At 40.5% G+C, this 14,458-nt stretch overlaps 1 protein-coding gene across 1 annotated transcript in view; it reads left to right on the forward strand.

The window, feature by feature from the left end:
• The window catches only part of PHACTR2 (phosphatase and actin regulator 2), a gene marked incomplete at its 3' end in the record, with an annotated part of 141,846 nt that extends 129,751 nt beyond the window's left edge, over positions 1–12,095 (forward strand). Inside the window, exons 10-13 of the mRNA XM_081998537.1 lie at positions 3,944–4,005; positions 4,812–4,949; positions 7,217–7,319; positions 12,028–12,095. Of these exons, the coding sequence (XP_081854663.1) occupies positions 3,944–4,005; positions 4,812–4,949; positions 7,217–7,319; positions 12,028–12,095 (371 nt within the window). The remainder of the gene's footprint in view (positions 1–3,943; positions 4,006–4,811; positions 4,950–7,216; positions 7,320–12,027) is intronic.
• Positions 12,096–14,458: the final 2,363 nt, after the last annotated feature.

Consider the following 14,458-nt stretch of genomic DNA (forward strand, 5'->3'; position numbering starts at 1 on the left):
ACCAGTTACTGAAAATCCTGTGACCGAGTATGAATGCGAGACAAAAAAAAAATTGCAGGTGGATTTCTATAAAAACAATTTGGATAAAACTGTCCAAACTTCTGAGTCTTCCCACACTACAACAAAGTTACGATAACTCAAGAGTCCACTTGAACGAATAGATATAGCCCTGTGTTTTTAATAAAGGCAGGTTTCTTGTGTACTGGCTTTGAGCCAGTAGTATTTATAGTATTGCATTATGGCGAAGAAACTTTTTATTCTGCCAGGAATTTCGGATTAAGATAACTGGATTTTTTCCTGCATTTGTAAGGGACAGTGGACTTCTTGTACTGTGCACCTGCATGCCTGCCAGTTCTGGCTTTGTGGAAAACAGGGTTTAGCTCTTGATGCTAGTTAAGGAATATTAATGGTTATCTTTGTTCGTAAAAGCAGGAAAGAGAAGCGGCTTTGTGCGTTCCACAGCAACTGCAAGAGGCAAGCGCTTTATTTGTCTTGTCTTTCTCTTTCCCTAGCAAGCCCACAGAGAAGTCTAAACATAGCTAATCCCACAGGGACACAATGGAAAGTTCGGTTTTACGCTCCGGGAGTACTTTCTGGTCAAGAACGGAGCAGTCCTCAGGCAGAACAATTCCTCTCTTCTCTTTTCCCCTTCTGCTACAAAACGAATGTCCCACAGAACCGAGGGTGACCAGATTGAATAGATTCCAGGGAAGCTGCTTGTTCTGCTTTGACGAGTGGGGTTTTTTAACTCAAAGGCCACGATAGGTGATGCTAAACAAAATTGTTTCAATTAGGAGTCAAATCCCAGTTTGACCTCGTAGGAGCTGCAGGCAGGGAAGGAGGGAAACCATAGTTTTGCTGGGATCTAACTGCAGACTCCTGCAGGCAAAGGGCGCTCGCAGGGCTGGTCCTTTGCCAGTGCGGCAGCAACAGTGGGACATCTGAGGAGGGGACTTGCAGCTGGGAACGCTCTGTTTATATTTTCTTTCTCCACAGCACACAGATTAGATCTGCTTTTAAGGTGGAAAGCAGTCAGAAGTGTGTTCCTCTGCACTGATGTGTTCCTCTTTGAGCAAGGCAGTCAGTTCATACCTGCAGCCAAAACGTGGCCCTCTGGCTGGAATTTTCCACACCACCTGAGGGAAGCAGGAGCACCAGACCCATTATTTTTTAGCACCACACAGCTTCTTAACTCACTATAGCAACTTTCAAAACTTTTACCTTAAAAGACCAAAAACAGGCTGTAGGTGTTACTGGTGGTAGGAATTTGTACCAGGGCAGTGTTTCTGTAGCACCAGGCTTAAAGCAAGACTCTGCCCAGCAGGATGGAGGTGGGAAATAGGTGCTCTACATACAAACCAGCACCATAGATGGAGGGCCGTTTGCCAAACAGCAGATTCGATATATTAGCAGTAGCCACCTGATTTCAGTCCCTTTCCCTTAGCTCTTGAGTTTTATTCCTAGAAGTAAAACCACTTGAATATATAAACCACGTCCCTCCCCCTGACCTCTCGTGCAGAAGACCGTTCCCCACGGGTTCAATCCCTACCTGCTCTGCCAGGGAGTAAAGGAAGCTGCTGGTGCGTCCTGTTAGAGCTGTCCTCTGAAAGATGGGCTTCCAGCCCTCCTCACCAGCCTCCTCCGTGCAGGTCCAGGACCTGCCTGGACCCTCAGCCCAGCAGCTAAGATGATGGCCTTGCTCATCTCCCATTTCTAGGTGGTTTCCATGTCCAGCCATCCCTTCGTGCAGTCACCTGCACGCTCTGGGTCTGCAGCCCACAGGGAAGTAGCATCATAGCTTGGGATAGGCAGCTAACCTTCAACCTTCCTAAATGTCCAGATCAACTTTTTTTGAGTTATTTTATCCTCCCCCAAAATTCAGAAAAACAGTATTTCAGGTGGCCGTGCTGCTGGTAGTTGTTTCTTAAGGTATGCATTAAGCAGTGTGAGCCCCTGTTTCTTACATCAAGCGTCTTACTGCTGCTTCTTAGGAGACACAGTAGTTTAGATAGCAAAGAAATGTCAAGATATGAATAATGCAGAATGTATTTTACAAACTAAATTAGGAAAAGGCAGTACAGCGATGTGTATATCCAGCTGCACTTTTTTTACTGCTGTGTCTGCTACTGGAGAGTTTCTGAGGTAGCACTTAAGTGACTCAATTCATGAAGGGGCAACATTTTTTATGCTCAAATGATTCCCAAATTAATAGTTTGTGTTTAATTACCTTAAGTTACTATGTCTATTGATTGCAAAGACAGCATGTTTAAACAAAAGCCTACAGGTGATTTACCTGTCCTAAAACAGCTAGAGAGCTTTTGATTTTGTTGGGTGAAGATGTTATAAAAAGAATTCTCATTTGAAGTCATAAGTCCTTAAATACAGCCAACTTCTTTATTGATAGATATATTAATGTAAATCAATCTTTAACTCTCCATTCTTCAGTTTTAGTCAGTTTACAATTCCTCTGTGGAATGAGGCCATCCATTTCTTCACCATTTAAAAGAAAAACTATTAACAAACCATAAATGACATACACATTTCAGTATCTCAGTAAAATCACTGTCAACACTAGATCCAACCTAATTCTGGCAGGAAGCCTGTGCAACTGCATCTTGCCGATGGAAACCTTGGGTTGGTGGTGGGCTCTTCCCACAGAGCAGGACTTGGGCTGGCATCGCCTTTTTCCTCCTATAACTTTCTTCTTTTTATCATTTGTTCTTCTTCCTCTTTCCCTTGTATTCTTCCTGTGTGAGAGCCTTTGAGTCAGCAAAGGAAATCTGCAAGTACCACGAGATGACCTGTTGTAGTGTTGTCTCCAGTGTATCAGTCATGATAGAGAAGGTCCTCTGTGGCCAGGTTGCCTATACTAACAGAGCAGGCTGGCCATAGCAGACAGGGCAAATCGGACTATACCAGGATTTAAAACTGCCTTTTCATCTATAGAGGTTGGCTGCATCCACAATAGACAAATTAATTCCTTCAAATTTATAGTTAGCCTTGAACTGCAATGTGGAGTCTGTAACCCCCAGCCATGAATAAAACAGGATTGGAATTTTATGGGTATCTCTCGGAGGGATATGTCAGCCACAACAAAGTTCACTTTGCTTACAACCATCAGAGGTGGACTGAAAGGGCAAATAATATTCTTCAAAATATACATCAATTAAAAAACCTGCTGAATCCATATGAACATGCCTTTGTAAATGTGCTTTTCACCATCACTCAAGCAATCAAGTTCGGTTAGCGCAGGAATTTTTTAAAAGCACGTTTCAGTCTTACGTCCAAATACATTCAAAAAATGCACCTCATTTTCTGCTGTACTCCTTCATTTGGTCTAGCTAGTGGCCCTTAACCCAGAGGGCTTGAGTGCTGAATCATATGCCCGCATCATAAAATCAGAAAAAGAATTACAAGTAACAAAACCAATTTGCACTAACAAATGACAGTGAAAAAAATTGTCGTTGATTCATTGTGTCCTGTAGCAGTAGAGGACCCTCAGCTGATTGAGATATTCAGAGCAAACTTTTCTCTTGACCCTTATGAATAATTAGACTCTTACCCTAAAGTCAATAGGTGGCATGTTGGAAGTAAAAGCAACAGTGATTTTAATGTTAGGACAAGTAATTGAAACATTAGGCAGCTCTTTCAGGGCACTTCTTGTTTGCTGTTACATAGAAAGGAAGTGACAGACGCCTCCTCTTTGCTGTGCTCCTGACCCACAGTGGTGACTTGAGATGTCTACAGAATCGGGAAATCAGGATAGGGAAAAGAAATGAGAGCACACGAAATCCAAAAAGCAGACAACACATGCAGGATCACCCAGAAATAGGAGGAAACATGAGCCAGGACTTGAAGTCCTGAAGCTTTCAACCAAGAGAAATACAGTATGTGCAGTTATAATACTTAAATATTCACTCCTTTTTATCTCTTCTGAAAACAGAGAAGAATGAAGAAGAGGAACAGGAAGCCAAAAGAGAAATAAAACGTAGACTCAGTAGAAAGGTGATGATGTGTTTTTTGTATTGTGTATGTGTGTACATAGGACTATTTTTTATACGGTTCTAAAAATTAGTGTGTATACATTACTGCAAATGTCCATCAGTCATGCAGAGCAGTGTGGGCCCCAAGAAACGCCTTCACCATTCTTCTAACCAGGTCAGTGGTCCTTGGCCACTTGCTGTAGGTGGGATTGTGCTCATTGTCCCTGGAAATAATGCAGCTATGGATCTGCTGTCCTGACTTTGGGAGCCCGTTCTCAAGAGGATGGGGGCAGTTTTCATATGTATCCCTACTCTGCCCTTCTCTGCAAAAATAGTTTCCTTAATATGATCGTCCTTAGTTAATTAAAGTGAATATTGTTTGAGGTGACTGAAACAATTTGGCATCACAATGACCTCCAGATGTTCAAAACCAGTTTTTTTAGTTAGGCAGGCACCTCCAAATCCTGCTTCTTTTCATTATTACAGTTGAACACAGCACACTGTGTAATCATTAATGCAAATGGACCTACTGCCTAGTGGGGCAAATGGTGTGGTAGTTGCAAAGTCACAATTAATATTCCAGGGATAACTGTCATGATTCTCTGTGACCTGCCCGACAAAGACTATTTTTATAATTGAAGAAATTAGGTTGTGCTGCTTCCCCATTCCCGTGCAGTGCTCCCAGGATGATGCCTTTTTTTAGACACCTGAAAGTGACCCTATTTAGAAATACCATTAAAGTTCTCTTGAGATTACATCATACCCTCAGCTTTTATTTTATTTTATTTCATCTTATTAAACATACTATTTTCTGCCTCCCGCTTACAGCTAAGCCTGAGGCCTACAGTGGCTGAACTTCAAGCAAGAAGAATCCTTAGATTTAATGAGTACGTGGAGGTCACGGATTCTCCGGATTATGACCGTCGTGCCGACAAGCCTTGGGCCAGGTTAACTCCTGCAGACAAGGCAAGGGACAAATGTAGATTATAAGCAAATGCTTGCATCTGTCACTTTTGGGGGCTTTCCTCTGGTTCATATTCTCTTGATGCCAGCATCACGAATGACATCTGCTGGAGACAGTGAGATTGTCATGGTACTACTGTGCATCTACTGCAGGCAGCTAAGAAAATCCACTCAGGTGCCTATTAAAAGTGTATTTGCCACCTCAATTACAGCAGTTCTGGCAAGAATTTCTTGCATTTTTAAAACCTTGCTAAGCCAGGCACACACTGTTAGCAAAGATGGCCATGACCCGTGGAATTCAGGCAAGGTTTCTGCAGGCAGAAGCCTGCATCACTGCCACCAAGAGTTACTTTTGCAACTCATTCAAGTGAAAAAAAGGTAGAAGCTGCTCCATCCTTCTAAGGGTTCTTGGCCACAACTGTCAGTGCTCTCGCTGACCGTATGCATGCAGCACGCCTTCTTGGGATGTTCGCCCCCAACATGCTGCAGTTAGTTCCTCTGCCTAACTACAAAGAATGAGACAAATGATTCTGTGATTCTTTTTTTTGAAAACAGATCAGTCAAAGATTACCATAAAATCCTCTCCCATTTCCCTCCTATACCACTTCATAAAAGGAAAGCTGTAGGATTTGTATATCAAAAAGTGCTGGCCCTTTTAGCACTGGGTCCGAACCAACTTCTATGGAAATCCTATGAGATGTGCTTGGCATGAAAAGTGGTATGTGCAAGAACCCACTGTCTTTTAGCTAAGGATTGTGAAGCACTGATTTTATTTCAGCTTGTATTTTAATATTAATGCCAGCTCCTCTGACAACCAAAGGAGAATCTCCTATCAAGTCAAGGTGGAGACATTAATAATGTACCCAGAAGTGTCTGTTGATGTTGGTTCTGGGAGATGGTGAGCGCTTTCTAGTCCTCTTGTAGTCTGTGGGAGGTTAGAGCACCCAGCACCTCCACTTTCACCTAGGTCCAACCAGGGTAAACTGCACTAGAAAAAACACTGGTGTTTCCTACCTGCTTTAGGGTAGCAGTTTTTAATCTCAGTTCGTTTTGTAATGAACAGATGCCAGAGGCTGGTTCTATGATCCTCATGTTGGCCTCAGCAGAAAGGCAGACCCTGGGTTGCCTGGAAACTCCCTTGCCCTTTTTTCCCAAGGAAGTTACTTTTCTAATTCCAATGGGAGCGGAAGATTGTACTGTAACTAAATTACGAAGCTGGAGTGCTGGTGTCTTTGCTGCTGATCTGGTGCTCAGAAATAGCTGTCTCTTCCCTAGCTATTACAGCAGCCTCGTGTAAGCATACTGTTGTGGCTAAACAGAACCATCCCTTGCTTAAAATGAAGTTTCTCATTTATGAGACCGCAGTCTGGTGACGCTATAATTTTATCATGTGTCTGTTCTGCATTGAAAGGCATGCACACCAGGTGAGATTTCTTTAGGGATTAATGAAATGATACTGCTTTTATTTAAAATGGTGAAAGAAAAGAGCGTGTAAGAATAAACTCATTTCATTTCACAGTGAAGGTAGGAAAGCATGTGGCATAGAAAAAAAAAGCCCTTGTAGTATATATTAGAATATTTCAGAAATTGTATGTATTACCTGATGAAGTAAATTGTTTATCACTCTTTTAACATAAGCAACAAGGTGTTTACAAAGTGCACTGAATTTCTGCTGTTTTTTAGTGTCTGCCAACTGAAAACACAAGCCTGAAATGTCCAAACATTTCATGTAATTTTACATAAAACTAACCAAACCAGGCGACTAACTCCACTTAAAAAAAAGTGCTATTCATCTTGGCATTCCTGACTTCGAGCCTCCAGTGGGGAGAGACAAAGCCCCTGCTGTGTGTACAGCACCAGTGCAGGCAGCCTGGCTGACCAGCTCTTCAAGGGCCGCGCTTGGAGATACAATCCCCGCGGGGTTGCATATGCAGCAGATGTCTGTTGGGATAACCCAGTCCCTTGCCCGTTTTTTGTCTGTAGCAAGTGCTGTATTTCGGGGGGTGGGTTGGTTCACCGTTGCAGTAGATTGAGTGTTTCTTTACTGTTGGTGTTTGATGCTTTGGGTTTCTCTGTAGTGTATTACTGCATCAAATAGCTGTAATTGAAAAAAGTCATTCATGTAAGAAGGAGCTGTGGATTACAGTAAGGGAGACTGGAAAATGGGAACTGTAAGGGAACCTGCAAGAGCAGAGTCAGGTTCCTCTCAGACTCTACCTTCTTTAAGATTCATATTTCTTATGGTTTCATATATCATTATTGTTTATTAGGCAGCAATACGGAAAGAACTGAATGAATTTAAAAGCACAGAAATGGAAGTGCATGAGGAAAGTCGGCAATTTACCAGGTGGGTAAATCCCTCTTCTTGCATAAGTAAGTCAGAGAGATGGGTATGACACTGACCCATTGCCTTCCTGTAAGTCCTCTGCAGTTGTGTCATGACTTGTATATTGATTCCTACCCTGAGTCCCCTTGAATCTCACCTGAATGCCACCACTGATTTTGTTGGGATTCCCAGTGCTGCTGGTGCCATCCCTGAAGCTTGGTAGTTGATACAGCAGTGAAGGTGACTGCAGTGGATCAGTTGCTACATATAAAAAGATTGTTTGAGAAATCTAAAACACAATCATTTGAAAGGACTCAGCATTTCTCGCAGATGAAGTTACAGTCCTCAAGCACAATAAAAGGGATGTCCTTCTCCAGCTGTACTCCCTTGCTCATGAAAGTATACATTTTTGTAGATGTGTTTGGTAAGTGAAAACTAGATGATGTGTTGAACTTCAAAAAAACTCGCCAGAGTTTTGGGGAGCTTCCTAAGGGTCACCTAGGCTCCTGGCAGCAGTTTCTGGGGACAAGACAGATTCTAATATTCTCTGCTTGCTACTTCTCATGTGTTAATCTGGGTTTGTTTTGTTCTCTGCTTTGGATAACACCAAGCTGTTGTCTGAAGCATTATTTAAAGAGCTCTGAAGTGTCCACAGTTTTTAGCAGGACTTCAAATTCGGCAGTTTTTTCCTAGGGGTAGGGAAGCGCTTTCTGCCATCCCCATGCCATCTGTTAGTATTTTTTTGAAGTTGTAGGGGCTGAAAATTGCCACCAGCAAGCAAAACTTGCTGTTATGATCAGCCGACATTGCATACGTAGTAGTATTGTTTTCACTTCCACACAAAGTTACATTGGATAAAAACAATTGCCCAAGGCTGGGCCCCTTCCTTTTCCTGCTACTGTTTCAATCAGTGTGAACTCAATTAAGGAGTGTGAATCCTCTAATTAAAGAGTGTCACAAGGAAAAAACACCCAGTGTGAGATGGGTGTTTGGTGATTTCTGTCATCTCCTAGTTCAGTGCTTGATTTTGCAACTGCAGTGATTTTTTTCCCACCAAAACATGGATTTTTTCTTTATGCTACTGTAAACTCACTTCAGTGTAAATAGAACATGAACAAATTAATTTTCAAGAAATCAAACCAGTTTAACAGGCAGCAAACCTAAGCCAGGAGGTGAACCAGGAGGCAGGGGTTTAATCTAGTGTTGCATTCTGACCATTAGAAAATGCCCTTTTCAAACACAGACTGTATATTTTCATTTGGCTTCTGATGTCATTTTCTCTTCAGGTAGTGGGTAATACATCTTCTTCAGAATGTATAAAAATACTACTTTAAAAAAATGGGTATCCCAAGGCAGAAAAGGAAAATGAGCAGGAATAGAAACCTGGGTGTGTGCTGAGCGAGATGGAGTGCAACCCCCTGCTTATGTTGTTACACCTTTTGAGTTACATTGCAATATGGAAGCATAAGTACAGATAGGCATGAGTCATACAAAAAGAACTGGATATTTTTTCACGAGAATTGAAAGCAGTTGAGACTCACCACAGTTGGATTCTTGAAAGCTGAACCAAAAATCTCAGGGATCCAGCAGAGTGACAAACCAATTAAAAATCAAATGTTTTCTGAGGGCGGCCTTGGAAAATGAAGTAAAACATAAGCACAGCCAAACTGTGGTAAATACAGGCAATGATTCTATAGGGTCCTGGAAGAATTTCAACCTGAGGGAAATCAGGCTCTTTATGTTCCCTCTGCACCCTCTTTTTTTTCACTGGTCATATTGTGGAGCCACCGCACAGAATTCAGCAGAGTAACACTAGAAAAAGCTAATTAAGAGCAGAATTAGATGCAGATGTTTTAAGTCAATTGCAATTTTGAAAATAAAGAGAGACTCTGTTTCCTCCAGGACCTTTCGTTAAAAATTATGTAGTTCACCACTACATTTGGATTGATACAACAGAAGTGATTTGTTTTAAGAAAACTGTAGACAAAAGTCTCTAGCCAGAGAATGAATTACTCATCTTTTAATTTTTTTCAAGGAGATAGTACAATCCAAAAGGTGCTTGCATTGGCAACTGGTGAACAAAGGCTTATTCATGAAGTTCTCTGATAGAACCAGACAACAAGGAAGCGCCTTCTTAAAAAAAATAGTTTCTAGCATATAGTTTCTTGTATTATTACATTTCAATTTAAGATGCTTTAATATTATAATCAGTATTTACAATATCTTTGAATTGTTAAAATTTTTATATTAAACCTGGGAAAGAAAAACCACTCATTTTCATTGTTCATCATTTACTCTAATGACTGTCAGCTGAACTCTTTTTCTACTCCTAGTCATTTAGACTGATTTCTTCTCTTATTTCGTAGCAGGATCCAAGAAACAGAGTTTCTGAAAATAGAGAAATAAATAAAAGTTTGGGAAGAGGGTATCAGTAGATGTTTATAAAGTGCTTCTAATGGAGATGCTATATATAGTCCAGTATATTGTTGTTCTACAAATACAAAAACCCTGTGTCTTTTTTGCAATGCACTGTACTCTCACTTAGCAGACAAGCTGTATACTCATGGATGTCAGCTTTTGCGTACACCTCCTTTATTTGAGAAATGCATCCCTGAATCGTACTGTACCACATGACAGGGTGATATGTAGCTTGTTTTCTTTTCCCTTCTCTGGAAATGTTAAGAGAAAATGTGTCAAACACAAATCTACTGTGTTAGGTGCATCATTACCTATGCTGTTGTAAAGTTGCTGCATCTTTTACTACTTCATGGATAGATGTATTTTTGAAGCCATTTAAGCAGAGATTTAGAAGTCTGGTGATAGGTATGTTGAGCACCTGATATTGGTGCCCTTCTTACCCTTTTGCTTTGATTCACTGCATTTAAGCGGAGTTAGAATTTCAGTTGCTGCAGACTCCTAACCTATTATAGAAAAGGAACCCACCTCGCTATCCATCATACAGGTGATCCAGAGTGATGTACATGCCCTACCTAAAAGTCTAAAGCAGTGAGGTGTATTTCGGCCTTCACATGCCACAGTTGGCTGCTGTTAATAGGAAGAAAGCATCTGCAATGCTATAAAATTTGTTGCTTGCTTAAAAGATCCAAAATTTTTGTTAGCTTCATTTTGCAGAAGGATTAAAACCCAGAAATTTAAGTTTTATGGCTTAGCAAAGCTTTTCTGATTTACTGGCAATCTCTCCAAATAGTGGATGCAATTGTGGCTAATTCTGTATAGTAAACAAAACAGACTGGAGAGTGTTCTCCGACCCTGAGGCCTGCAGGCTTGGCACAGCTTGAATTCATACAGTTCACTTCTCCCCCTCCGCCACCCCAAAAGAGAGTGATGTCCCCCCATACCCAGTCTGCCTATCGGCCTGTGCTAATCCCCGCCATGCCCAGGCACTATCTGGAAGAGCGCTGGCTGACCCAAGCAAAACTCTGCCAGGGACCACAGTAACAGGTTATGGGTATGGACAGACAGACATACACCAGTGCCTGAGCCACACCATAGCCCTGTTTGGGTTTCTAGCAGAGACAGACAGACAGCAGGGGATAATAGGGCTGACTCTAATCCCACATAGACCAGGAAAATCAGGAATAATTCTGTTTAGGCCACAAAAGTAAACAGCTGTGAGAGCATGATTAAGGATCAGTGTCATTGTCAGTTGAAATAATATAATTCTAAGCTTTTTAATGATCTATCATTTCAGGTTTCATCGTCCATAACTGTTTGACCACATCCCATATTTCATGTAACGATTTTCTTTGGGGAAATCATTGCATCCTGAGGACTCAAGATTGCACTGGAACTTGACTGAATGTGAATGTGTGCTACAGCTTACCCTGAGGTTAATGAAGGATGTGGCCCTCATCTTTATCAATGGACAAATGATTTGTCTAGGAGAAGAACTCACATGGTGTTAAGATAGACCATGGCCTTGTGGCTAGCCCACACAGATGAGTCGGTGGTCATCTTCATTGGAGCTCCACAAGTCAGGAAGTGCTGACGACAATCGCTTGAGAGCCTGTTACCAGGAACTCATCAGACTTCATAGGGCTGTGACCAAGGGTAAATGAGAGGGAGGAGTGTGAAAAGGACTGAGAGCATGCAGGAAGAGAAACTTCTCTTATCGGTCCACAGAGAAAAGTGGAACGGATGGGACTGCTGCAACAATGCACTTGGCCAGTGGGAGGAATTATTTTTTTAAAAAACTGAAGAGTGTGAGCAACTGTGCATGTATTTTTTTTAGTGGCCACAGCCTGTCTTAGAAAGACAGCAAGCCACAAGTCCTCATGTCATCAGTACTTTAGTGAAGAACTGTAATTTTCTCTGGTGCCAGTAAATACAGTTGCCAGAAATTAGTCCTAGTATAACTCAGCTGTCTTTTTTAAAATCCCAGTGAGCATGCTTCAAGAAAATACATTGAACATTCATACAGAACAAGTCATATATTTTTTGGTTTTTAATGTTGACACACTCTGGACCCTCAGAAATACATAAACAAGATTCGAAGGACAAATAACATGTGACACTATGAATGCAATGAAATGCTTCATGTTTAGAAACACTCCTTGCTGTCTGTCACTTGCCATTGAAATCAGAGGGATCATTATCTTTCTCACTTAAGGCAGGCAGTGGTGACAACTTTGACATCATACTAGTGTGACTCCAAAATCAGAATTGAAATTAGGCACAAGTGTCTTTACTAGTAGGCTTGAGCAGTGATTACTAATGTGACTTTTTACCTTTAAGGACTCTTGTACTGCTTTGAGGAAGAACTCCCAGATGAATCAGTATGTCTTCAGCCAGTGGTCCTGTAAAAGTGAATGGAAAATCCTTAAGAGTGTCTGCAGCCTGTTTTTGTTGAGTGTGAAGAATGCTTCTTAGATTCATGATTTTTTATACTATCTTGAAATTGTACATGTGAATACAGTACTATTAAAATTAAGTGGTATGGAGTGTGAAAGGCAATACATGGTTTTTCTAAGTTGGCCCAAAGGCCTATTAAAAAGCCTGTGGCATTGTTTACACTAAGAAATTCTCTGTCTTATATTAGCACTTATTTATCCTTTGAATTAATGAATTTTAATTAATTGGGGGGGGTCTGAAATTCACATATGCATACATTTCATGCAGTATTACAATATATTTGCTATTTATCCTTTCTAATGTGTGTACATACTACAATTTATTTTTGTCTTTTATGCGCCCTGTTTAGCTTTTAATTATGAAGTGTAAGTATTTCTTTTTCAGGCAATAAAAGGTCTGTGTAGATGTGATTTTTACCTCAGAACCTGCAGTAGATTCTTGTGGAATGTTTTTAGTTTATAAAATTGAAGGTGGTTGTTTTAGATGTCAGCCTAGAGGCAGGAAGGCAATTTGGTGGCTAAAATTAGATCTTCCTCTTTACTGATATTTACAACAAGACCACGTTTGCCTAAATAGGGTGGATTATTTTAGTAAAGAGCACTTCTACTTACAGGAGAGTGCTTTCCAACAGCTGGCACTCTGTTATTTTTAAAGAGATTGACAAACCTTTTTTGAAAAAGATATTTATACTACTGTTAGGAACACTTACATTTTAGCAAAAATCTGATGATGTACAGACCCCAAAATATCAATAACCAAATAAAATAATGATCTACATGCTTGTAAGCAAGGAAAAGGAAGCAGCACCTTCCTTTTCTAATGGAATCAATAAGAGCTATTAGGATTCCATTTGGAGAAAACAGTTTAGCTTCTGTGAGGCTCATCATTTTATAAATATAGAAATACCACACTGACATCAAGGAAGCAGTGAAAATGTATTCATTGGCACTAAATCATACAGGAACGATCAGGCCATTAGAGTTAAGTTTTTTCAGAAATTCTGGTAGAATCCTGATTTTTATTTTTAGAATTTGAAGAATAAACTTAAAATGTACACTAGCACTTAATAAATAGTTCTCCTGCTTAAACTTTGTTGTTGTTGTTGTTGCCAAATTTAGAAATGTGTGTCCAAAATCCTATAAAGGTCTACCATGTTGACTTTGAAGTATAAAACACAGTATTTCACTTCAAAGGAAACAAGTGGAGCAATTAAATAGACCTCAGTGTTGCCTTAGCCACTTTGAAACATTTTGAAAGCAGCCAAGATACTAAAGGCAGAAAGATAGCTGTTGCACAGGCAGAATCACTTGGACAAAGGTAAGGTCAGACTATATAAACTTTTGTAAGACAGTAGCTCCACTGACATGCCAGGGTACATATGGGCTACACAGGCAAACTAAAACTTGTTAAACTCTTAGGATGAAGTGAATTAATTGACTTTCCAAGAAGACATTCCTGTATACTAGGCCTGGAGCATGGATGGAAAGAAATGTGCTGCCTTCTCGTTTTAAGAGTCAAAACACAAAGATGAGGATACAACTTCTGGCTCAGACTTCCTCAAGCTATGCTTTGCCGTAAGACATGACGATATGTAGGTGAGGTATCACTTAGGCTTTCCCTATCCTCCTTCTGGGCTTGGGGGTTTTCTAAAGTATTCACTACAAGCCATTGGTAGAGGCAGAATACTAGCCTGGATAGAGATGCTGAGCTAATCTTTTAATTTCTTATGTAATTTCTTACTATTTTTATGATAAATAATCAGATGCATTCTTTGGCCCACGGTTCAGCAAACTACTTAAGCAAATTCATGTAACCGGATAAAAAGAGTTGCCTTTATTGGAACTTACGTAAAAATGTAGTATACTTGCAGAATTAGAACTATAAACTATCCATTGTGTATCGTACCCACACACAGAATTGTACATACTATTTTTATATTCTAAATACCAACTGGCAGAAAAATGACAGCTGTAAAGTGTTAGCCATGCGATAAAAAATAACACGGCTTTGGTATGTTACGATGTGCAGTGAAGCAAGTTTGCTTTACCTTATTGAGCTGCCTGTAGTCAGTTTCTGCTGTATCTCCTAGTCCTCTGTATTGATTTCTAATGTCTTCAAGTTGCTGCAACAGCCCATTGGAAAGAATAGATCAGGTACCTAATTGCCTATGGTGCTGCATGCCTGTTAGAAGGGAGAAATCGGGTTAAGTTCTGAGAAATTCCTGAGTGAATAATCCTTGAGGAAAAAAATAAAAAGATGTAAAAAAGACAAAAAAAGAACACTTTCCGTGCAATGCATTAATACAGTCCAGCTG

This window comes from Phaethon aethereus (genome assembly GCF_964289735.1).
Source record: "Phaethon aethereus genome assembly, chromosome: 3".
In the NCBI taxonomy this organism is placed as follows: domain Eukaryota; kingdom Metazoa; phylum Chordata; class Aves; order Phaethontiformes; family Phaethontidae; genus Phaethon; species Phaethon aethereus.